General features: G+C 37.9%; 1 protein-coding gene across 2 annotated transcripts in view; it reads right to left on the reverse strand.

Moving 5' to 3' along the window:
- Positions 1-1,295: 1,295 nt before the first annotated feature.
- The window catches only part of LOC125845303 (uncharacterized), a 37,964-nt gene continuing 12,477 nt past the window's right edge, over positions 1,296-26,782 (reverse strand). The window contains exons 5-10 of one of the 2 annotated variants that reach the window (XM_049524787.1): positions 21,526-21,593; positions 21,093-21,142; positions 19,223-19,292; positions 3,475-3,598; positions 2,287-2,403; positions 1,296-1,710 (exon numbers count right to left, since the gene is read on the reverse strand). In XM_049524787.1, coding sequence (XP_049380744.1) covers positions 1,612-1,710; positions 2,287-2,403; positions 3,475-3,598; positions 19,223-19,292; positions 21,093-21,142; positions 21,526-21,593 — 528 coding nt within the window. In that variant the 3' untranslated portion in view covers positions 1,296-1,611. The remainder of the gene's footprint in view (positions 1,711-2,286; positions 2,404-3,474; positions 3,599-19,222; positions 19,293-21,092; positions 21,143-21,525; positions 21,594-26,782) is intronic. The other variant, XM_049524788.1, reaches the window with a different exon arrangement.

The following is a 26,782-nucleotide window of genomic DNA, read 5'->3' on the forward strand; positions in this document are numbered from 1 at the left end:
ATATTTCTTCACCATATCAAGCATATATAGCCAACATTTCCACTGTTGTGGAAACATCCACATATGAAGAAGCTATAACTGACTCTAGATGGGTTCATGCTATGAATCAAGAGTTGCAGGCTTTGAAGGATAATTGGACTTGGAAATTGGTTCCTTTGCCCCATAATCAGTCAATTGTTGGGTGCAAATGGGAAATTGGTTCCTTTGCCATCTAGACTATTCCTTATTTACAAAGATGCAAGGAAACAAGATGGTAATAATACTAGTATATGTGAGTGACTTGCTTATAACTGGAAATGACACACTGTTGATCAAGGAAACTAAATAGGTTCTCCATCAATCCTTCCAAATTAAGGATTTAGGAGAACTGAAAGTTCTTCTTGGGAATTGAATTCAGTAGATCAAAAAGAGGAATCCTAATGAATCAGAAAAAGTATGCTCTAGAACTATTAGTTGAAGTTGGTTTAACATGAGGAAAAGTAGCATTAACTCCTTTGGAGTGCAACATGAAGCTGACTATAGCTGAGCAAGATGATGACAAAGCAACTGAACTAGTGGAAGATATACAACAGTATTAGAGGATGATTGGGAAATTGCTCTATTTGACGATTACTAGACCTGATATTCCATACACAATGCAGACACTGAGCTAATTTATGCAAAAGCCCATAATGCAACATTGGAATGCAGCATTAAGAGTTGTGAGATACATTAAGACTCAACCAGGGCTAGGACAGTTAATGTCATCAGAGAAAGACATGAGGCTGACAGGGTATTGTAATGCAGATTGGGTTGCATGCCCAAATACCAGAAGGTCTGTAAAAGGATACATCTTGAGGTTGGGAAATTCACTCATTGCTTGGAAATCCAAGAAGCAGGCAACAGGCACAAGGAGCTCAACCTCGGCTGAGTATATAAATCTGGCAGGGTTGACATTGACAGCTGAAGTAGTTTGGGTGAATAATCTAGCAAAAGAATTGGGAATCAAGATTGAAGGTCGAGTATCAATATACTGGTGATAACAAGGCTGCTATACAAATAGCTGCAAACGCAGTATTTCATGAGAGGACTAAGCAGACTGCCACTTCATAAGGGGAAAAAATCAAAAGAGGTAGACCGTTTATGATCCATCACACGATCAACTAGCAAATCTACTAACCAAGGCATTGGGAAGGACACAACTTGAATACTTATTATCCAAACTAGGAGTCCTCAATGTCTTCATGGGACCTAGTTTGGGGGGGGGGTGAGACTTCATGAGTGACATAAACGTGGAGCAACACAAGTTAGCTAAAATGATTAATTACTGAATTAGTTAGTTAATGCTACGTAAAGTTAGTTGGTGAAATGGTGAGCTGTGAAATCAGTTAGCCAGCTAGCAATACAATTAGTAGATAAACAGTGTATATATATACTTGTGAGCTACTTGTACAGATTAATTCAATACAGATGAAAATTCCCAAATTGATTCTCTCCATTCTTCTTCTTCCTTCGTTGAGTTCCACTCCTCTCTGATCTCCTGATTGAGATTTGTTCATTATATATCTTGAAATACCCAAGACTAGTACATAGGAAAAGACAGAGAGCCTATCAGTTTTAAGAAGCATGCAACTATAGAGCATCCAAAGAATAGGTCTGAAACAAGTATGATATTATCTTCTTGTAGTCACCAATCTGTGTGTCAGTGTTTGGATCAACAAGGTAAGGCACCTGCAAAATAAATTGGACTTCACTTTGAATTTTACTTGCAAAATGCTAGATGCCCTAAGAATTATGAAAAGAAAACAGTTCATGTCAAACGTGATGCACTATCTTGTTTTAATCTGTTCTAAAGCATAAAGAAATAAAGTAGAATAAGTTGCAACAAAGAGATCAGATCATGTTTGCAAAGCAATCTAGCCAAACTTAAGATTCTCCAGAACTTTTGCAGCATAAAACATCAATTACATATGGAGTTTCTTGACAGTCCCATGACTTATTTAGGTCTTATGAACACGGAGGTTAGAGATATATAACCAGCAGAGGGACAGATTATCAATCAATCAACTAAATATTACTACCAACTAGTGGGATCAACCGTATGAATCCATCCTTTGCATCCATTCCACTCTATTTGGGACATGTTCCAAAGAATTCATCAAGTTTGAGTATTTATGCAGGCTGTTAACCTACCGCAACCCTCCTTTAAGCTGACAATGCCAAGCTCTATTAGCGCCTTACCAGAATTATAGAAGGGAGATAGACTGCAAGTATAAACGAACAAGAACATTGAAAAGGAATTCTAACCTCCTTTCCACCAGATAATTTGATGAGTGACCGTTCACGTGTTGATCCCTCACCTATGTTATTTAGTATGTAAGGAAGCTCCAGTTCACAAAGTGCTTCACGAACTATTCGAGCATACTGTGACAGGAAAAAATGAAAAAAAAAAAACGAAGGAAACAATTTTATTAATTTCACCAGAACAGAAGTATTTCCCAACAGTGCATCGGCATGCTTGTCTTTTGCTCATATTATATGTTTTTTCTGGGATATCCCCAAGTATTTAAGGGTCACACTATGACTTGCATGTATCTTGGGTTCGGTTTGACTTTTTTTCTTTTAATACCAAACCAAACCAAGAGTGGTCGGTTTTTTTTTTCAACCGCAAAACAAACCAAACCAAACCACAAATCGATTTTTTTTTCGGTTTGATTTGGTTCGTTGGCTCGGTTTGACTTTACGGTTTGTCTTGTACACCCTACTGCTGATCTACATTCTGTGTTTTATGGTCAACGTTTTTTTGAGGTAAACAGGATTCAGGTACATTAATAGAACCTAATTAAGTTCATTTTATGTGCAGGGGCGGATGCGGCTTTAACATATCGGGTTCATTTGAATCAAGTACTTTCAACATGGAGTACAAATTTATAGGTTAAAAATTCATTAAAATTCAATAAATAGTAGATATGAACCCATGATTTTAGAAATATAAGGAGTTCTATGCTAAGAACCTTAAAAGTTGAACCCATAGAACTTAAATCTTGGATCCGCCTCTATCCATCTGCCAGAACAATTATGAGACGCCTTTAATAAGTTAAATAAGCACATAAAGCACAGGTTTTGCCTATATTTTTCATCGTTCTTTTAAAATCAGATAAGCAGGTTCATGACTAAAGTGCCTGTATAATCTTAAATGCCAATAAATTTAGCAGTTTGTCCAGTAAAAATACAGCAGATTGTCCAAATAACTAGTAAATTGAAAATGTTGTAGAACCTTTCACAAGTTGTACCTGGTAAGGATTGTAAAAAAAAGTTTCTGAAAATCACTAGTATGGCCACGACATTTTTTCCAACACAAGCCAGTTTATATCTGATTATCTGAACTCAAATTAAATAAAAATTTCCTAGCTTCATAGTGCACAGAGAAGTATTCAAGATACAAAACGAGCAGTCAATATTCCTGAAAAAAGAATGATTTAGTAGCAGTCTTACAGGATTATTCTCATATGAGAAGAGTTCAAGCTTTTTAGGTGGTGGCTCTTTCCTGGATTTTTCCCAAAATGTCATTCCCCTTCCTGCTCGAAGAAGAGTTGGCATCCATCCTGTTAAGATAGTACTGTATGTTGCCAATGTATAAATTGTGTCAAAATCATAAACAAAGATGGCTAAACAATATGCATTCTTCTTCAAGCCATAAACTGCAACTCAGACTCCTTCACTATTTAGCATGACATACTATACTAGGAAGGTAATAGTACTATCATCTTAGAGCCTATTTGAATTAGCTTTTACTTTTTGACTTACAAGCCAAAAGCCATTAATTAGAATTTCTAACTTATGGCTTTTGACTTATTTTAACCAATTTAGCATTAAAAAAGCCAACCCAAACAAGCTCTTAAAAGTATGAGTGTCTACTGTCTTAATTAACTTGGTTGCATTACTTTACTGCTCACTAAAATTTATAGAGAACATGAAATACCTCCTGCTCATGTGAAAGTAAAACACTGTGATCTTATGCAGAAACATCCTAGCGTTTGAGTATTTAACAAATTATAGAAGTCTTGTTGGTTTTGAACAAAGGAATTAGGAAATAACAGAGAAATAAAATACTGCATTGTTGTCAAAGGGAATAATTTTATTCAGCTTTGTTGAACTCTACATTTATAGGAAACTTGCAGCAAAATATACTAAAAATATGATCATTATCCTAGCCTAGAATATCTCCATTGAATCATATCTTTACCTAAGTAATTACTAGAAATTAGGAATAACTAGTTAACATTAACAAAGATTTATTAAAAAAAAATAAAAATCTAAAGTAGTAAAATAAAGTGACCACAGTTCAAAAGCATAATTCTAACAAGTCCAGCAAGGGTAAGTATAGGCATATTTGTTAGTGTCAGGAAGCAAAAGCAGTTGAAAAAGACATTAGGAGAACATAAGCAAACTTGCATACATATAGACGTCCCGTTAAAGATGTATCCAGACCACTAATTATACCACGTTAGTGATCTGTATGATGATCCTTTCTATGTTCTTTCTCCAAATTTCCATTTCTAAATGGATATTGAATTACAAGGCAGATACATGAACTTCATTTTATATGAAAGATTTTACAGTCTAAAATAAAACCTTTTGCTAATGAGAAATATAGTTGATAATCATATTATATCATGAGCACTTGCTGCAGTTCTAGAGAGGATATTTTATTTTTCTTGCTGCAGTTCATTTTTTATCTGCTTCTTCAGCCGCAGAGCTGTTCATCTGTAACACAACACTGGACCGCGCCGCCCGTCTCCATTCACTGCTCACTGGCGACTGCAGCCTCACCACCCACCTCCGTTCAAATTTCTTTAGGGTTTTCGGATTGCACAGGTGTGTTAAGCTGCTAAATCACACCATGAAAGTTTTGGAGAAGGTAGTGGAGCCAGTTTGGATTCATGCCAGGACATTACACTACTAAAGTCATTCATCTTGTGAGGAGACTGATTGAGAAATATAGGGAGAGGAGGAAGAATTTGCATATGGTGTTCATTAACCTTGAAAAGACCTACGACAAAGTCATGAGAGAAGTTCTTTGGTGACGTTTGGAGTCTAAAGGCGTACCAGTGGCATACATTAGGGAGATAAAGGATATGTATGATTAGGGGTGGGCATGGTATGGTACGGTACGGTATTTGAAAGTTTCGATACCGTAATTTTGGAGTTCGGTTTTTAAAACATTATACCATTACCATACCAATTTAATTTGGTATGGTTCGGTATTTTGATGTTTGGTTTGGTATTCTATGGTATGGTAAATCAGTAACCATTGTTTATTCAACTTCGACTAATATATACTCGTATAATAGAGTATTATGACTTGGACAATTAAAAAAATGTCTCAATTGTATCATACAAACACATTACACATGTAGAAATATTTATTCAAAATAAAGTACAAATAACTCCTTTTGTTAATCAATTAAATTTCAAATACATTTCAATCAAAATAGAGTAGCCAAAGTTTCAACTTCTAAACATTTAATTTATACTAATACTAGGTTGCATATTTGTTAGTATTTTAATAATAATAATAACAATAATAATAATAATAATAATAATAACAATAATAATATATATATAAATATTAATTATTTATGTAACAATATACTTCGGTATGGTATTCGGTATTACGGTATGTTATTTCTAAATACCAAATACAAAAGAAAAAATTAAAATGTATACCATATACCATACCAAATACCATAATACTAAAACCACGGCTTCAAAAATTTTGATATGGTATGGTAATTCGGTATATACCATACCATGCCCACCCCTATGTATGATGAAGCCAAGGCCCGAGTAAGAGCAGCGGGAGAAGACTCGGAGCACTTCCCTGTCGAGATGGGGTTGTCGAGATGGGGTTGCATCAGGGATCAACATTTAGCCCATTTCTATTTGCGCTGGTGATGGATGAATTGACGTGACTTATTTAGGGTAAGATGTCATGGTGTAAGTTATTTATTTTTGATAAAAAATAACTTACACCATTACATCTCACCCTAAAAAGCTGCGTCAACATTGTTTTGATGAAGGAGACTCGTAGTAGAGTTAACGATAGGTTGGAGGAGTGGAGACAGACTATGGAGTCTAAAGCTAAGTTGCGCGGACTCTTCACTTTCGATGCCGCACTCGTGTTGGATTCTCCAAAAATACACTACTTTGGAGAATCTGACACACACATGTTGTCATTATTGAAGAGTCCAAGCAACATAGGTGATAGCTCCATGGACACGGATGAGGCTATAGAAGCCCTAAGAAGACCATCAAGGTCTCAAGATAAGGAGTTGCAAGCCAATATCGTTGGGCTTCAATGGGAAATCAAGAAGATGCTTATCATGGAAGAAAAGCCCAAGAACGAGTCCAAGAATTGTGGAGAAGAATAGAGTAGGTGCTACACATATTTTATGGTTCACGTCCTAGCCCAGATGGAAGAAGATTGGGCCACACAAAGCCCAACAAAAGAGCCCAAAAAGTTGAACGGTTAAAGTCAAAGTTTCCTAGTTTAAGAAGTTCTTTATTTTAAAGTTTCCTAGTTTAAAACTTTCCTAGTTTAAAGTTTTCCTAGTTCAAAGTTTCCTAGTTTAAAGTTTCAATAAAAGTAGGATTTGAATCTCATTCTATTTGGGATAGGTTTTCCCTATATACAAGGGGTTTTATATTTTTTATATTTTAAGACAGACTACATTATTATTAATTGAAAGTTTCTCTTCTTTACACCTTTGTGTGTAACTACTTAGGATTTATCTTACAATATAAGAACGACTCTTAAGAGGTGAGATTAATTCTTTAATTTGATACCTTTGGTTCTTATTTGTAAATTAAAGAAGATAATTAGTCTTATACTAATTGTCTCTAGTGTCTTCGAAATAGGGTCTAGATCATTTTTTGATCTAAGTTCTTGAATTGGCTCTATTAGAATCAATAATTAACTTTAATCCGCTAATTTTTTAATACTAAGATCAATTAGGGTTCTTATCACGTCTTTTGAATTTGGAGATTTTCTCCACAAATTTTGCATATCTTTTTTTTTTAAATAGGTAACTTTGTATTCACAAAAGAACTCAACAAGAAATTGATGATGAGGGATTTACAAACCCCCAGGGGGTGCCATCATTCTCAAATCCAAAAACAAATTTTCAAAAATTTATAATTGGCCTATAAACTCCACTAAACTATCTACTTCCCCCACTAAATCTTGCTTACACCAAAAAAACAAAAGACTAAGACATCTCATCTTGATCATCTGGGAGCTGCTAACCCTCCCTTCAAAGCACCTCTCGTTCCTTTCTTTCCATAATGTCCACCAAATGCAAGCAGGGACATTTTTCCACCAACCTTCCTTTGATCCTCTCTTTCCAATTCATTGCCAGTGTGTTAGTACCTCAAAAGTGGTTCTGGGCATTGTCCAATTAACCCCAAGTATACAAATGAACATGTTCCACGGATCTGTAGACATCCTGCAATGCAGAAATAAATGGCCATTTACTTCAGCTTCTTGTTCACACATATAGCACCTTGAACAGATCTGTATACCTCTTCTTTGTAGCACTTCGTGGTTTAGACAAGCTCTACTAATTACCAACCAATTGAAGCATGCAACTTTTAAAGGGATCTTAATCTTCCATATTAATTTCCAGGGCCAAACTGCTGTCAAAAGGTGATTGGTGTTCCTTTCCCAGTAACAAGACTTCACTGTAAAAACTCCTCTGCTATGCAATTTCCAAACTGATTTGTCGGACTCTGCATTGATGCCAAGGAACAAGTTAAAGGCCTGAAGTAAGTCTGCTACTCTTCCAACCTCACAAACATTTAGAGCCCCTCTAAACATAAGGTTCCAGCCTTGAGGACTCCACATCTGCGCTATAGTATCATTTTGTTGTAGGCTAATAATGTACAAGTCAGGAAAGAGTATCCTCATTTTCACCAGAAACTGATCTTCAGAACAGAATTCTGTTAGGGATGCGTTGAAAGTCATTAATTTAATTATTTAATTATATTTTTAGTTGCTTTATTTATTATTCTAGAATAGGATTTATGTTTCAGAGTTTCATAAGGATTAGGTTAAATTATAGTTATTAGTTTGGAATAGGATTATAGTCTCCTACTTCCATAAGAGTTAGACTTCCTATTGATGTAATAACACTCCTATTTAAAGGGGCTTTAGATAAATAAATCAGTAAGTCATAATTCAGCAAAAAGCAGGAGATTAGAGTTCTCTCTTCCATTGAACTCTAAGGTTTCAGTCTCCCTTTGAAGAGCTGAAGAGATCGGAGTTCTCTTTTAATGAATTATAAGGTTTCAGCCTCCCTTTAACAAGTTGATTTATATATCGCCCTGTGAATCGATCCCTCCCTAAAGATTCATAACAATTTGGTATCAGAGCCTAACACAATGGGCGATGAGATCAATTCCAGATTTAGAGAAGAACGTGCCATTACAGAAACCCTAATAGACTCTAAAATTGCAGCAATGGAACAACGCCTCAGCAAAAAAATTATCCAAGTCATCCAAGAACAATTGTCTAGATTGGGAGTTGGCTCCACAAAACCAGCAACCCATAGACCTGAGTCATATAGCGCCCAGACAACTGGTAGATCAACAATTCCTGCTACTAAAGGCAATATACCACATATTCAACTAGCCGATAAGAATCATCCAACAAGTGGTAATTCACCTTTGATAAGTTATGCAAAGATGAATTTTTCTACTTCTAACAACATCAACAATCCATTAATTTGGGCACATCATTGTGAACAATATTTTGAGCGATTTGGACCTCATGAAAGTAGCAACCTGATGAGCAAATTAGTCATGCTTCAGCAAACTAATAGAGTCGAAATTTATCAATGTCAACTTCAAGCTAGGGCTGGAATTGGATAAGTTGATACTGATCCAGATTTTTTGGATGATTGCCCTGAAACCTGAGCTTGAGGACAAGCTCTTTCAACGTGAGGGGAGTAATGTTAGGGATGCGTTGGAAGTCATTAATTTAAGTATTTAATTATATTTTTAGTTACTTTATTTATTATTCTAGAATAGGATTTATGCTTCAGAGTTTCATAAGGATTAGGTTAAATTATAGTTATTAGTTTGGAATAGGATTATAGTCTCCTACTTCCATAAGAGTTAGACTTCCTATTGATGTAATAAGACTCCTATTTAAAGGGGCTTTTGATGAATAAATCAGTAAGTCATAATTCAGCAAAAAGCAAGAGATTAGAGTTCTCTCTTCCAAGTCATAATTTAGCAAAAAGCAGGAGATTAGAGTTCTCTCTTCCATTGAACTCTAAGGTTTCAGTCTCCCTTTGAAGAGCTGAAGAGATCGGAGTTCTCTTTTAATGAATTCTAAGGTTTCACTCTCCCTTTAACGAGCTGATTTATATATCGCCCTGTAAATCGATCCTTCCCTAAAGATTCATAACACATTCCCCACTCTAAAAGTCACTAGCGTATTGAAGTCAGTCCACATTATCCTGATAGCTTTCCATACTGAGCACCCAAAGGTGCCATTCACCTCTTCAGTTATCCAATTGCACTGTAGGCCATATTTCTCAGCTATGAACCTCCTCCATAATGTTGTATCTTCGCAACAGAATCTCCACAACCATTTTTGCAGCAAACTAGTGTTCTGAATACTCCAATTCTTAATGCCCAGACCTCCTTGTTCTTGGCTCATTATCACCTCTTCCCATTTAACCAGGTTGTATCCTTGCTTCTCTTTGTCCTTTTGCCAGAGGAACACCCTTCTCAACTTGTTTAGTTTCTTTCCAATACTTTTTGGTAGTGGGAAAAGACTTAGCATATAAGTTGGGAGGGCATCTAAAACAGATTTTATGAGTCACTCTACCTCCCAGAGATAAATATTGACTCTTCGACCTTGTCAGCTTCCTTTCTCTTCACTCCATACTTCCAATTCTTTGTTCTTGGCTCCCAACGGCATCCCCAGGTATTTGGTGGGAAGAAAAGCCACTTGGCAGCCCAGGTTGTCGGCTAGGCCTTGCATATTAGGGACTTGATTAACTGGGAACAGGCAACTCTTCTGCCAGTTCACATGTAGACCTGAAATGGCTTCAAATATGGTTAGTATTGCCCTCAGATGCCTAATTTGTGATACTTCTGTACCACAAAACACAAGAGAATCATTTGCATACAGTAGGTGTGTGACCTCCATGTTATTAGCCATGTTAGTATATGCACCAAAACCTATTATCCACCCCAATTCATTAGCCTTTCTAACCATGTAGGTGAGTCCCTCCATTGCTAGGAGGAATAAGAAAGGAGACATGGGATCTCCTTGTCTCCGTCCATTTTGTGATTGAAAGAAACCTTCTGAACTCCCATTTATAATGATTGAAAACGTCACTGTTGACACAAAAAACTTGATCCAATTCACCCATTTCCTCCCAAACCCCATGTCACTCAAAACTTTAAAGAGGTCGTTCCACTTGACATGGTCGCATGCCTTCTCTATATCCAATTTGCATAAGATACCTGATATCTTTTGTTTTACCCTGGAGTCCACCAACTCATAAGCCAATAAAGAAGCATCCATTACCTGTCTATCCTTCAAAAAAGCCATTTGATGCTCGTTAATTAGTCTCCCCATAACTATTTTCATTCTTTCAGTGATCAACTTAGCGATGATTTTGNCACCAAAACCTATTATCCACCCCAATTCATTAGCCTTTCTAACCATGTAGGTGAGTCCCTCCATTGCTAGGAGGAATAAGAAAGGAGACATGGGATCTCCTTGTCTCAGTCCCTTTTGTGATTGAAAGAAACCTTCTGAACTCCCATTTATAATGATTGAAAACTTCACTGTTGACACAGAAAACTTGATCCAATTCACCCATTTCCTCCCAAACCCCATGTCACTCAGAACTTTAAAGAGGTAGTTCCACTTGACATGGTCGCATGCCTTCTCTATATCCAATTTGCATAGGATACCTGATATCTTTTGTTTTACCCTGGAGTCCACCAACTCATTAGCCAATAAAGAAGCATCCATTATCTGTCTATCCTTCAAAAAAGCCATTTGATGCTCGTTAAGTAGTCTCCCCATAACTATTTTCATTCTTTCAGTGATCAACTTAGCGATGATTTTGTACATTCCACCAATCAGACTTATTGGCCTAAAATCCTTGAGTTCCTCTGCTCCATACTTCTTAGGGATTAATGCCACAAAAGTGGCATTCAAGGATCTTTCAAACACTTCATTCTGATGGAAGTTATGAATTGTTTGCATCACATCATCCTTTATGATCTCCCAGCACTCCTTGAAAAAACACATAGTGAAACCATCTGGGCCATGGGCTTTATCCCCATCAAACAATTCGAGAATGTGTACCACTTCCTCTTCTGAGAATGGTCTCTGCATCCATTCTTGCTCCCTTATTCTAGGGCAGTTCATTATCACAAAAGGTGGCCTCCAACTCATCATCACAAAATGTGGCCTCCAACTTTTTGATTCAGTGTATAGCTTCTGATAGAAATCTGTTAAATGCTCTTTGATTTCTTTCGGATCTTTACTCTCCTCCCCACTAATAATCAGTCTATCGATGGTGTTGTATCTCCTATGTGATGTTGCCACTCTTTGAAAGAACTTGGTATTATTATCTCCTTGCTTGAGCCATAGTACAGACTTCTGTCTCCACCTGGACTCTTCATTCTTTGCTAACTCTTCTAGCTCAACTAGGATTGTTGCTCTAATAATCATCTCATCCTCTGTCAGCATTTTGTCATTCTAAATCAAATCTATCTCAGCTAGCTCAGTTAGTAGCATGTTTTTTTTGTTGATGAGTTCCCCAAATGTTACACAGCTCCATTCTTTGAGTTTCTGCTTTAGAATCTTTAATTTCATGCTAAGTTTGAAGTCTAGGCATCCTTCCACAACAAAACCATTCCACCAGTCCTGAATTAAATCTTTGAAACCCTCTACATGAGTCCACCAGTTTTCGAATTTGAAGTAAGACTTCCTTTGTTCCCAATCACCACATTGTAGCATAATGGGGCTGTGGTAAGATATAACTCTACGCATAATTTTTTGTCTAATGTTTCTGAATTGTTCTTCCCACTCAAATGAGTAGAGAAACCTATCCAACCTAGCAGCACTGTGATGGTTAGGCCCTCTGAACCAGGTGAAATTTCCACCATTTAGATAGGAGTCATGTAACTCCATATCCTTTATCCACCTCGAGAAATCAGTAATTACACTGGTTATTCTCCTGCATCCTCTCCTTTCTGTCATTGTTCTAACAGTGTTGATGTAACACCTCTCTATTTGAAAGAACTAGGAAGAGCTAGAATTAGGAAGAGTCAATTTTGGAAAGAAGGAAAAATCTAGAAAATTGGTTAAGTTAGGTGTGCTACCAGATACCGTAGGAAAGATCTTTGAATTATCTTTCCAACGCCGCCGAGTTTGCCCAATTCCGAGTTCATATGAGGGAGATATGTCCATTTGAAGTTGGGTTAGCTAGATAAGGAAAGTCAAAACCGAATATTAGAAGGGTATTTTGGTCTTTTCCATACCCAATTAATAAATTTCGTTTTTGGTAATTAAGATGGGGTCTAAACTGATTTGGTTCAATTTACATTTCATCAAAAAGAGTTAGGGTTTTGAGAGAAGAGAAAAGAAGAGGAGAAAAGAGGAGAAGAGACAAGGAATCGTCAAGTTCTTGAAGCTAAGATCGTGGATTTCAGGTATGTGAGATCACATAGCGTTGGGTTAGTTCACCCACGCGCCAATCATGATTCAATTCAGCGTAATTGTGTTCTTGAAAGAAAAGATTATGAGTTCTTGATGAAATTTGTTTAAGTTCTTGTGGGTTCTTGTTGTTGGAGTTGTTGAGAAGTTTCATGAGTTTGATTCATGAAATTAGGTGTGATTTTGAGTAGATTCCTACATATATTGGTGATATAGTCGAATCTAGGTGTTTGGGAAAAGAACCAATTGAATCTAGAGGGTTTACAGTTGAAAAACGAGTAAGAAAATTAGTCAAAAACCTGGGGAGGGGGTTGGGGCACCGCACCTCTCACAGCACCCCAAAAGGACTTCTAAAGTTTGGACTCCGGGGTGCCGCGCCAGCCAGAGTGCCCCAACCCAGCTTCTGAAGTTTGCCCTCTGGCGCCCCGCGCTACTCAGAGCGCCAAGGACGCTAGGTCTTCCACCTTTTCCCACTTCTTTCCGTTTGAGTTCCCTAGCAACGTACCAAAGTTTTCTAGTTGATTTCTACACTCTAAGGTACGTCTGAACATCATGAAATCAACCATAAACATGAGATCATGAGCCTTGAATCCATAATTCACTTCAAGGAAATTTAAGAGTTAAGTTAGGAGAAGTTCATAAAGTTTTCCAAAAGTCTTTTACAAATGTTTTAACTTTGTTTTAAGGCTTGAGTTTTGAGTTGAGTAAAGAGTAAGAGTAAAGTTCATTTCTTCAAAAGATTATACGGGAACTAAGTATTCCCAAGAGTTGAAATGTTTTCACATTTAAACAAGAAAGGAAACACACTGATTTTCAAGAGAGCTTTTAAGCTAGATTTTATGTAATTACCTCAATTCACAGAAAGAGTTTTGTTTTTAAAACATATGAGCTGAGTATATTTTGGGAGTAGTACTGAGCACCGATATGGGGACGAGTTCATAATAACTCAAGTCTCCATAAACCATGTAGCCATCGTGGGTAGAAAGGGTCATACTTTTTAGATGATTCCTTAGTGCTTTTTAGCATTGACTAGTGGATCCACTTAGTTGAGGCGTTCTATATCACGGCAAACTGTAGGACAGTTCTGGCAGCGTGGGCGAGACGTTGTATCATCACTTTAGCTCATAGTGATGGATGTCGGTTAGAGAAACTCCCACAGTATTATAATACTTTATATGTAAACTGAGTTGTTATTGTATTTCTTTAATATATTGAGTTGTCATCTACTGTTTTAAATGCTTTGTATAAACTGCACCTTTATTGTTGTTTTACTTTGCATTTGAGTTGAGTATTCATGAGTTCGACTAATGGATTCCACAAAAGGAGGAGTAGTGGTGATGAATGGAGCTGAATCATCATTAGTGTTAGAAATAAAAGAGAAGCAAGACCAAGATCCTATTTTGCTTGAATTAAAGGCAAGTGTTCATAAGCAAAAAGTATTGGCTTTTGAACAAGGGGGAGATGGTGTATTGAGGTATCAAGGTAGGTTGTGTACACCAAGGGTGGATGAACTCCAAGAGAGGATCAAGGAGGAAGCTCATAGCTCCAGATATTCTATCCATCCGGGTTCAACAAAGATGTATCGCGATTTGAGAGAAGTTTATTGGGGGAGTAGTATGAAGAAGGGCATTGCAGAGTTTGTTGCTAAGTGTCCGAATTGCCAACAAGTTAAAGTAGAGCACCAAAGGCCCGGTGGTATGGCTCTATATATAGAACTTCCGGAATGGAAGTGGGAGATGATCGATATGGATTTCATCACAGGTTTACCAAGGTCTCACAGGCAACATGATTCTATTTGGGTGATTGTTGATAGAATGATGAAATCAACCCACTTTTTGCCGGTAAAGACTACCCATTCAGCAGAAGATTATGCTAAGCTTTATATTCAAGAGGTAGTCAGACTTCATGGGGTTCCAGTATCGATTATTTCAGACAGAGAAGCATAGTTCTGGAAATCTTTTCAGAAAGGCTTGGGGTCAAAGGTTCACTTAAGTACTGTTTTTCATCCACAGACAGATGGTCAAGCAGAGCGCACTACTCAGACTTCAGAAGATATGCTGAGGGCCTGTGTGATTGATTTCAAGGGTAATTGGGATGATCACCTACCTCTCATCAAATTTGCTTACAGCAATAGTTACCACTCTAGCATCCAGATGGCTCCGTATGAAGCTCTTTATGGGAGAAGGTGCAAATCTCCAATTGGATGGTTTGAGGTTGGTGAAACTGAGTTGATAGGACCAGACTTGGTTCATCAAGCAATGAGAAAGTGAAAGTCATTCAAGAAAGGTTGAAAACAGCGCAGAGTCGTCAAAAATCCTACACTGATGTTAGGAGAAGGGAGTTAGAGTTTGAAGTAGATGATTGGGTATACTTAAAAGTTTCACCCATGAAGGGTGTTATGAGATTTGGTAAAAAGGGGAAGCTTAGTTCCCTGTATATTGGCCCTTACAGAATATCCAAAAGGGTTGGTAATGTAGCTTATGAGTTAGAGCTACCCTAAGAGTTAGCAGCAGTTCATCCGGTATTTCATGTTNCACTGATGTTAGGAGAAGGGAGTTAGAGTTTGAAGTAGATGATTGGGTATACTTAAAAGTTTCACCCATGAAGGGCGTTATGAGATTTGGTAAAAAGGGGAAGCTTAGTTCCCGGTATATTGGCCCTTACAGAATATCCAAAAGGGTTGGTAATGTAGCTTATGAGTTAGAGCTACCCCAAGAGTTAGTAGCAGTTCATCCGGTATTTCATGTTATGGAAAAAGTGCATGGAAGATCCTTCACCTATCATCATACCTACTGAAGATATTTGTAGCAAGGATAGTTTGTCTTATGAGGAGATCCTTGTTCAGATTCTAGACCGTCAGGTTCGCAAGTTGAGGACCAAGAAATTAGTATCAGTCAAGGTTCTTTGGAGAAACCAGTTTGTTGAGGAAGCTACTTGGAAGGCTGAGGAGAACATGAAGAAGAGATATCCACATCTCTTTGAGCCCGGAGAAATTCCAGATCAAGGTACTAATTCTCTTCTTAGTACTTTTTAAGTTGATATGTTTAATGTATTAGATTTGCTTGTTGGGTGTTTGAGCTGAATGTTAGATTTTACACCCTTAGCCTACTAAGAATAACCTCATTCGAGGACGAATGTTCCCAAGGGGAGAAATTGTAACACCTCGTTATTTGAAAGAACTAGGAAGAGCTAGAGTTAGGAAGAGTCATTTTTGGAAAGAATGAAAAATTTGCAAAATTGATTAAGTTTGTTAAGTTTGAGTTTTTGGTCAACTTCAAACGACCATAACTCCTAGCTCGCGATGAGTTAGGTGTGCTACCAGATACCGTAGGAAAGATCTTTGAATTATCTTTCCAACACCGCCGAGTTTGCTCAATTCCGAGTTCATATGAGGGAGATATGTCCATTTGAAATTGGGCTATCTAGATAAGAAAAGTCAAAACCGGATTTTAGAATGGTATTTTGGTCTTTTCCATACCCAATTAATAAATTTCGTTTTTGGTAATTAAGATGGGGTCTAAACTGATTTGGTTCATTTTACGTTTCATCAAAAAGAGTTAGGGTTTTGAGAGAAAAGAAAAAAAGAGAAGAGACAAGGAATCGTCAAGTTTTGAAGCTAAGATCGTGGATTTCGTCAAGGGGTGATCCCTACGAGGTATGTGAGATCACATAGCATTGGGTTAGTTCACCCACGCGCCAATCATGATTCAATTCAGCGTAATTGTGTTCTTGAAAGAAAAGATTATGAGTTCTTGATGAAATTTGTTTAAGTTCTTGTGGGTTCTTACAGTTGGAGTTGTTGAGAAGTTTATTGAGTTTGATTCATGAAATTAGGTGTGATTTCGAGTAGATTCCCACATATATTGGTGACATAGTCGAATCTAAGTGTTTGGGAAAAGAACCAAATGAATCTAGAGGGTTTAGAGTTGAAAAATGAGCAAGAAAATTCGTCAAAAACCTAGGGAGGGAGCTGGGGCACTGCACCTCTCAGAGCACCCCAAAGGAGCTTCTGAAGTTTGGGCTCTAGGGGCCGCGCCAGCCAGAGTGCCCCAACCCAGCTTCTGAAGTTTGCCCTCAGGAGCCCCGTGCCACTCAGAGCGCCAGGGAGTTCTGGCAGCGTGGGCGAGACGTTATATCATCACTTTAGCTCATAGTGATGGTTGTCGGTTAGAGAAACTCCCACAGTATTATATTACTTTATATGTAAACTGAGTTGTTATTGTATTTCTTTAAGTTTTAAATGCTTTGTATAAACTGCACCTTTATTGTTGTTTTACTTTGCATTTGAGTTGAGTATTCATGAGTTGAGTAAAGCTAAGGTAAGTGTTCTTTTCAGATTCCTTTCAAGCCTATGTCATGTTTAGTTTTCCCCTCGCATGCTCGTACATTCAATGTACTAATGCCATTTGGCCTGCATCATCTTATGATGCAGATACAGGTAATCAGGATCAGCATCCAGCGCCTCGTTGATCAAGTTGAGCACTCAGAGTTAGTTGGTAAGCCTCATTGCTTCCGGAGGATTCTCTTTTATTTCCTTGTTAGTCAGTTGTTAGGATGACCGGGGGTCTTGTCCCGACATCCCTCTTAGTATTTAGAGGCTTCATAGGCAATTAGATATGAGTTCTTTAGTCTTGTATTTCAAATGTTTTGCTAAAAGACTTGAGTTGCCACTTTGGCTAACCTGAATGTTTGTCCTTAAACGTTCCAAGTTTATTTGAGACAGTTGTTTTAAAGTGCATTTGAATCCTTGTATTAATGCTTTAAGTTTTCCGCTATGAGTTAAGCCAGGCCAAGGGTTCGCTTGGGGCCAGCAATAGTTATCGAGTGCCAGTCCTGCTCAGGGTATAGGCTCGGGGCATGACAGTTGAAGTCCCCACAGGTAATCCAAGGACCTCCACATAGCTCTCTAACTGCTGCAATTTCTTCCCAGCGTTCTAATTTTTCAGTTCTGGTATGTGGAGCATACACACCAGTGAGAAACCAGCAAAACCCATCTTGGACAACTTCGAATTTGTATGTAATTGAGAATTTGCCTTCCTCTACACTACTGCCTACCCAAATTCTTGAGTCCCGCATAATTAGGACCCCCCACTACTGCCATCGTCTTTGATATACCCACACCTAATCCATCTACTAGCCCACAATTGTGCAATCCTCTCTACATCTTTGCTGATTTTTGTCTCCTGAAAGCAGTAAACATCACCTCTCCATTTAAGTAGAGAGCTCGTAACCAAATTCCTTGTTGAAATCTTGTTAATCCCCCTAACATTCCACGATAATATATTTACTTTCATTTGAGAAATAGTGGCTGGACTCTCCCTCTGTTGACAGAAAATTCTTCAGCTCATTCTTGCCAATTCCTCTGTGTCGAGAAGTTGATGCTTCACTATTTTCCCCTTTCTTCTCCATCACCCTCTTTCTTTCATCGAGCTTCATCAGTAATGCATGTGTTTCCCCCCTGAAACCTTCAAACGCCACTCCATAGGTTCTGCTAAGTTCCAAAATATGTGAACTTACCCGATTGGATGCTTTTACCTATGGCTATGGGAGTTTGTGAGTTGTTATGGTTAAAGATAATCCTTGATGATTTGAAGATAAGATGGGAAGGACCTATGAGACTATATTGTGACAATAAATCAGCAATAAGTATAGCTCATAATCCTGTACAACATGATCGCACTAAGCATATTGAGGTAGACAGACATTTCATTACGGAGAAACTAGATAGAGGGCTCATTTGTACGCCATTTGTATCTACAAAAGATCAGGTGGCTGATGTTTTAATAAAAGGACTGCCAAACAATGTGTTTCAAGATCTAATAAGTGAGCTAGTAATGGAAGATATCCATTCACCCACTTGAGGGGGAGTGTTGGCTGATATAGAGGATTTCCAAGAAGATATTCTTGTCATCAAAGATATGATTCTCTAAGATGAGAAGATATTCTTCATATCAAGATATGATCCTCTAAGATCTTAGGATAATTGTGGTAATCTAGAATATAATTACTCTGATTCTTTCTCTTAATGTAAAATATATGATTCTGTATAATCCCAGATTTCATGGGATTTAGGTGATTCTATTCCACAATCTCTTACGTATATATAAAGCCATGTATATGACATAGAAAAATATGAATGAAATTATTCAACAATCTTATTCCACATTAATTACTATATATCATTCTGCTCAAGTGGGAAAAGGCAAACAACATGTGGACTATAACGCACTGAAAATTTGGACCTCCCATTCACCTACATTCACTGGATAAGTCGACATGCGGGTGCATTTTCAATATTGAGCATAAGTATCATCATCAAGCACAATAAAAGAGAAATTAATCATGGAAAACTGATCTGAAGGTAATTTCTCTGCAGTAACCTCTGCCTTCTCTGCTATCCATGCAGAAGTCCCTCTCCCAACACCCACCAGGAAAAAAGATCCCCAAATTAGGATGCCTATTCATTAGCATGATAGATATGATAAATACCTTTCCAAGAGACCAGTAGATGGATTCCTTCCTTGACCATATTGATGAAATAAATATTTAACAATATCACCTGAGAAATAAAAACCACTCATTAGTTTACTAGAGGAACAGAGTTGTATAGAATGCTGGTTGTCTCATCAGCTTTTTCAATATCATATATCCCAATTAGAAAGGAGGTGCCTCCTGATAAAAAGGAATTGGTATAATGCATAACACAGATTGCAGCTCTTGTTTTCTCTTTATTTGCTTCTTTTCTTTTTGGCAAGTTTTTAATTTGCTACGAACCTAGGACATATGGGTCTTGGTATTCATTCTATAGTAGCTTATGTACTTAAAATGTACAATGGCGCTCAGCTGGAAGAAAATGATTTAGAGAACTACAGCAGTTGGTGAACTGGTCACCATTCTTATGGCTATCCTTCCTTGTACTGGAGCTGATGAAGTGACATGGAAAGGTGACAGTGTGTATATATTTCCCTTGGAAGTGCTTACCAACTCCTAGAAACAAGGGAATAACAACCATTGGCATGGTTCCCTTAAAGAATCCCAAGATTAGCTTTCATTCTTTAGCTGACCAATCAGAACAAACTTAGCACACTGGAGAGATAAAAGTCAGGAGATTGTTGAAGATAATAACCACTGCTTTTAAACTCAAAACCTGAGACGGTAAAGCATTTACTTTTTGCTTGCAGTTTTTCTGACCCATATGCCATCAGATTTTGTAGACAGCTTAATATATACTGGTTCTTACTCTAGCAATGATGAGCTTGCATGGTGATCCAGTGTGCAAAAAGCAAAGCCCTCTTTGAATAGGGGGTACTAAAGCTTGCCTTTATTGTGTGCTATTGCAAATGGAAGAGGAGTAACTTGGAAGAATTCCAACAAAAACCTAGAACATAATAGAGACATGTAAAACAGTAAAAGAGAAGGTAAATAGTAGTCAAGTCACTAAATCAGATACAACTGAGAACTAAGCTAGGGTTCCATTGTTTTTGGTGATGGAGAGAACCATAAGATCATATGCTTTGCTTTTGTTAATGTGTAAATACCAAGGGTATGCCATCTTGAATATTGCGAACCATCATATCAATTCAGGTATCAAAGTTTCTCAAGTTACAACCAAAAGGAAGGTATTAAGATGTCTTGAGAAAGGCTCTACCAGGTTAGTAGTTCTCTCTTCACATGATGTAACTATCCCTACAACTGTACTCCAAATATAAAAGTTCCTCCCCTGACCCCTAGAAGAAAACAGAAAGCTGGATCTGTTCTTAAGCTAGTAAGACAATCAAGGGCACAACTATGCTTATAGCCTGTTTGGCCAAGCTTTTGGGAGGCCAAGAGCGCTTATATTTTACAACAAGTACTCATATATAAAATAAAAAAATAGAAATAAAAAGAAGGTGTTTGGCCAAGCTTTTGGGAGAAAATAAGTGCTTCTGGGAAGTAGCAGAAGCTGTTTTTCAGAAGATGTAGGTTTTCCCTCAAAAGTGCTTTATAGAAAAAGTACGTTTGAAAAAAATATACTAAGAAGCACTATTAGAAATGTTGGTCAAACGCTAATTGTTGCTCAAAAGTGCTTTAAATTTATTGGCCAAATAGAAACTGTTTCTCACCAAAAGTACTTTTTTGAAAAACACCAAAATAAGCTGATTTTAGAAGATTGGCCAAACAGGGTATTAGTCTTCATCTTAATCCAGGGTAGCACAAATTAAAAGCGTGATCCGTGCACTAACATTTAAAAGCTGAAGCATGTATGTGGTATTGCACCCATTTGGTTGGAAAATGAACAGTTATTCAGCACTCAAATGAAATTGCCTTGAACACCAAAAAAGTACGAAGGAAAAGGAACTGCACTACTCATGCTTCTTACCACTTTCATAGAGCAAAGTTCCAGTATTTGGGTCAACAAGGAATGGGAACCTGCAAAATAGCAGCAATTCACTATGTTAAGAATGACAGCCAGGACAGCATTAGGCAAGAACCAAAAATATGGCCCTAAATGAATACCTAGTTTAATTAGCTTCTTGCCTCTTATCCATATGCATATACTAGGCAAAGATCTCCAATTAAAGGGGTATACTAAGATGTGATTCAGAAGGAAAAGACAAATTAAGAATACAATATAATAGACATCCATGAAAGATCTTCTTGCATCTTCACCTTCTCATGGTTCAGCATTATTTGCTCTACATGTTATCTAGCTTTTCGGAACTTGTTTGTTAAAGGAGAAGGAAACAAAATCCTCCAATGTTTGTCAAACTAACAAAGCTCAATATAAAATTATCTAGAGATGATCTACATACTGTTCTTTGCCTCCCAATCTTCTAACCATTTCACGGTGTCTCACTGAACCCTTTGGGCATGGGTAAATCTACAAAGTCACATTTGGAGCATAAGATAACCTCATGGCAAATTAAATAAGAGATAAAACTGAAATATGGAAAAGTAAATAGCTTTAACATTCAACATTTGTTTTGATAACTGCCTACATCAGACTTGGACAGATTGGAAGAAATCACCTAGAGTTTTTGCCTCCACTGGCTTTGAACCCGAGACCTCATGATTCTCAACCCACTTCGTTGAGAACCAAGCCACACCCTTGGGTGCATTTAATATTCAACATTTTAAAGTGTTATATATTGCAGCAAATGAATACATTAAACCTCATAATCAAGTAACACTAAACAAACAAACACAGAAAGGACTTCTGCATTCAAACCATGGTCTTTTCATTCCTACTAGCAAGTGATGAGGAACAATCTAGATCTTAGATGACGACCAAAAAAGGGATGAAACGTGGCCGGCACCCAATACTTACCCATCTGCACCAAGCAAACATGTATAACTTAATTACTACCTGCTTCTACCCACATGCAACAATCATACCCAAAACATTTCATAGTAATTGTTTTACAAATTCAATAAGTGAAATAAAGATTCTTTTTCAATTTAAAGATTTATTCGATAAAGGGCTCTTGTCGGCCTAAACACAATCATTAATAAGGCATAAAGAAAGTTATTCATAAGGTCATGTGAGTACCCATAAACCCAAAATATTACAAGTTCATCTATGGAGTCTCTATGATGCTATGAATGAATAAATGAAGTTACGGGACTAGTCAAACTATACAAAATATTATAAACTAGACAACGTGCTCCCACGATCCATAAGTGGGTTCACAAAAAATAGCTATAAAGAAGCAGGATTCTAGTTCATACGTAGATTGTCCTGTGTCTGACCAATACCTGAAATATGCACATGGAATGAAGCCCGAGCATTGGAACACTCTGTATACATCATAGCTATACCACCACATGGTAGGGCAAGAGCTATATAAAACTCAATATGCATGTCAAGTTTTAATAAAAAGTTCAAGAAATTGTTGCGATTTTTCTTGGACGGGAAAAAAATTCTAGAGAAAGCTCTCAGCGCACAATAGCAAGGTAGCGATTGTGAGCTAAGAATACTTCACCGATGCCCCGCCGGCGACAATCACCACCTAAGCACACACCCAAAACCATCATACCAGCTACTGGAGCAACTCATAAGCTGTCACCCCTTACTTTTGGGGATTTTCTACCTTTGAAGTGCCAGACGACAGTGAAGGAGAATGATACTAGCAGCTTAGAGGATGAAATTCAGCTGGGAGATGCGGACGGAAAGGACACGCCAAAGAGACGATTGCAATTTTCTGATGCAGGCATGTCTTCACAACCTACTCCTAATGCTCCAGCACAGGTGAAAGGAAATCGCGGTAATGGTAAGACCCTGAACTTCATCCTCCCTGTGATTAAGGAGGGTATACTTACAGTTCAGATTGAGGAGGAGGATATCCGATTACAGGTTAAGGAGTGGGAGAATGCACTAATAGGGTATGTTATTGGAGGAATTTATCAGGAAGGTATGGGGTTTTGTTGCACTACCTAAGATTCTGTACCATGATGATGGATACTATGTTTTTAAGTTCCAAAACACCATTGATAGAGAAAAAGATGCAAACAGGGCCATATTTCTATGGTAGTAAACCAATGATTCTGCGAAATTGGGAGCTGGACTTTGAATTGAATGCTCTGTTAGAGCCTTGAGTAAACTTGCTACTGCAATTGGGATACCATTATACACTGATGGGATCACTGCAAATGCTGAAAAAATATCCTATGCCAGGGTATTGATTGAGGTGGACTTGGCTAAGAGCTTGCCTGATGTCATAGTAGTGGAAACACCTACTGGTCCATGGGATCAAAATATTGAGTATGAATGCAAACCCAAATTTTGTAATCAGTGCATTAGACTTGGACATAATGAGAATGACTGCTGGTACAAATATTCCTCCAAGGAGAAGGACATGGGAGGGGGAGTAAAAGTTGACCATTGGAAGGGGAAGATGAAGGATGTTAATAGGAAATTGGTGGCCAAATGGATGCCTGTCAAACCTCAAGATGCAAGTGAGTTTATACAAGAGGTACACCAGATTCCTACAGATCAACCTGTGATAGATCCTGGCCAGAGAGAGGGTAAGCAACTTGTTGAAGAGATAGCAGATGACACAATGATTGAAGAGGTAGCAATGCAGGGTAACTGGAAGAGTGCTGGCAACTATATGCCATTCCTTCCAGCTTAATACTCACTACTTGGAATATAAGGGGACTTAATCAAGGCCACAAACAGAAAGAGCTGAAACTCTTTCTGAATAAACATAGAATAGATATAATGGGTTGCCTGGAAACAAGGGTTAAGGTAAAGAGAGCTGCACATATTATTAACAGAGTAGCATATGGTTGGTCTAGTGTAAATAATTACAAGGATGATGCAAATGGAAGAATATGGCTTATGTGGAAATCAACATTGAAGGTACAAATACTTGATATATTTGAGCAATTCATTCATTGCCTAGTTGAAGAACCAGGACTCCAGCTGAGATTATATTATACTGTTGTCTATGCTAGGAATGAAGTGCAGAAGAAAGAAATGTTATGGCAGAATCTTATGCAATTAACTTTGCAGAACCAACTTCCTTGGATTATAAGTGGGGACTTTAACAGTGTGCTGAGTTCTGATGATAGAATGGGATCTCCTGACACTCAACAAGAGGTCCAGGGATTCCAAAATGTTATAGATTATTTGCAGCTAACACCAATAAAGGGAGTGGGATGGCATTTTACTTGGTGCAACAAACAGGGAGGAAATAAGAGTCTACAGTAAGATTGATTGGGCCTTTGGGAATATGGTTTGGCTGCAACAGTTTGGACATATAGAGGCAGAATATTTGAATCCTTCAGTATCTGACCATTCTCCCATCCTGATCAAATGTAAGCCGTATAACAGCATTCATCCAAGGCCATTTAGGTTTTTCAATAACATGATGGAGCATCCTGATTTTGCTGAAAAACTGAGAAATGCTTGGGGTGATAGTGTGGAGAAGATTAATATGAAGCAGGTGTGGGGGAAACTCAAGAATGTAAAACATCAAAGCAGGGACATAAACAACTATATTGCTTCATATAAGCAAAAGCTGCAGGTACTAAGGGAAAAACTGGAGATAATCCAAGGCAAAATTCAGATTAGTAAACTGGATCAGGAACTTATTGATCAGGAGAAACCTATGTTGCTCGGACTCTTCAAAAATGTCAACGGGTGCGTGTCGGATTCGCCAAAAGTAGTGTATTTTTGGAGAATCCGAGACGGGTGCGGCAACAAAAATGGAGAGTCCGCGCAACTAAGGGAGAAACAGACAATCATAGAGTTGGAGAAATGGAGTAATATTGAAGAGGCTGCACTTAGACAAAAAGCTAGGGCTAATTGGATTGAACTTGGGGACTCCAACTCCAAATATTTCCATGCCCAGTGGAAGATAAGGTCTAGTCATAACACTATTACCTCCATTTGTACTGAAACTGGTCTAAAGCTGACAGAACCTTTACAAATTGAAGCAGAATTTATTTCTGTTTTCAAAGGGTTGATGGGGTCAAAAGCATCTGAATTGAAATGTTTAAATACTAGAGTGGTTAGAGGTGGTCCATGCCTAACTATCATGCAGCAAAGAGAGCTCATCAGGAAGTAACAAATGAGGAGATAGTGGAGGCCATAAAGAGCATGCCCAAGGACAAGGCTCCAGGAGTGGATGGTTTTCCCATTGAATTCTTTACAAGAACTGGAAAGTGGTTGGAAAGGATGTTATAGCAGCTGTACTACATTTTTTTCAGACTGGTAGGATCCATCATGCTATTAATGTTACAGCAGTAACTTTAATTCCTAAAGTCAAAGCGCCAACAAAGGTTAGTGATTATAGACCCATTGCTTGCTGCACCGCTTTATATAAAATCATAGCTAAGGTTTTAACTAATAGACTGAAGCTAGTGATTTCTGGTCTTGTTGATAAAGCCCAATCAGCATTTGTGGAGGGTAGGAGTATAGTTGATAATATCATGGTCAGTCATGAAATATTCAAGAGCTATAATTGAAAATGGATTTCACCTAGATGTGTGTTAAAGGTGGACCTAAGGAAGGCATATGACACTTTGGATAGGGGTTTCTTGGAGAGGTTGTAGAGTGATATGGGGTTTCCAGAAAAGTTTGTGCAATGGATCATGAAATGTATATCTACAGTATCATATTCTTTGCCTTTGAATGGTGGGCTAACTGAATCTTTTCCAGCACAAAGGGGGCTCAGACAGGGGGATCCCATTTCCCCCTATCTCTTTGTATTGGCTATGGAGTATCTTGGAAGGGAACTCAAGCAAATGGCAACAAATGTGGACTTTAATTATCATCCCAGGTGTGAAAGACTGAACAGCATTCACATTTGCTTTGCTGATGACTTATTGATGTATTGCAGAGCTGACTTAATATCAGTCAAATTGATGTATGCTGCCTTTAGGAATTTTTCTGACGCATCAGGCCTACAAGCAAATGCAGAGAAGAGTTCCATATACATTGCTGGGGTGACTGATCATACAAAGCAAAGCATAATTGAAGCATTGGGATTCATTGAGGGGACTTTGCCATTCAGATACCTAGGAGTGCCTCTAGCATCTCAAAAACTTGGAGTTAATGCATACCTCCCTTTAATTGAGAAGATAACTGCTAAAATAACTTGTTGGTCTGCCAAACTATTGTCATATGCAGGGAGATTACAATTAATCAAAGCAGTCCTTTTTGGAGTACAGGCTTATTGGGCTCAGAATTTTCTTTTACCCAAGAAGGTAATCAAGACAATTGAACAACTCTGTAGAACTTTTCTATGGACTGGTGCTGTAACAGTATCAAAGCTCTAGTGTCTTGGGCAAACATCTGCCTACCAGGAGCAGCAGGAGGACTTAATATAATGTACCTATGCACTTGGAACAAAGTAGCTATTCTTAAACTTCTATGCGACATAGATAGAAAGAAAGATTGTTTATGGGTGCAGTGGGTTCATAGCTACTACATCAAAACTGGAGACATGTATCCAGTAAGGATCCCCAGGAATGCATCTTGGGTGGTTAGAAAAGTGCTGGAGGCAAGGGAGCAGCTGAGGATTAGAAGCCATATTCATGGGATAATATCACAGCAGATGCAGG

The sequence above is a fragment of the Solanum stenotomum genome, chromosome 11 (assembly GCF_019186545.1).
Source record: "Solanum stenotomum isolate F172 chromosome 11, ASM1918654v1, whole genome shotgun sequence".
Taxonomy (NCBI): domain Eukaryota; kingdom Viridiplantae; phylum Streptophyta; class Magnoliopsida; order Solanales; family Solanaceae; genus Solanum; species Solanum stenotomum.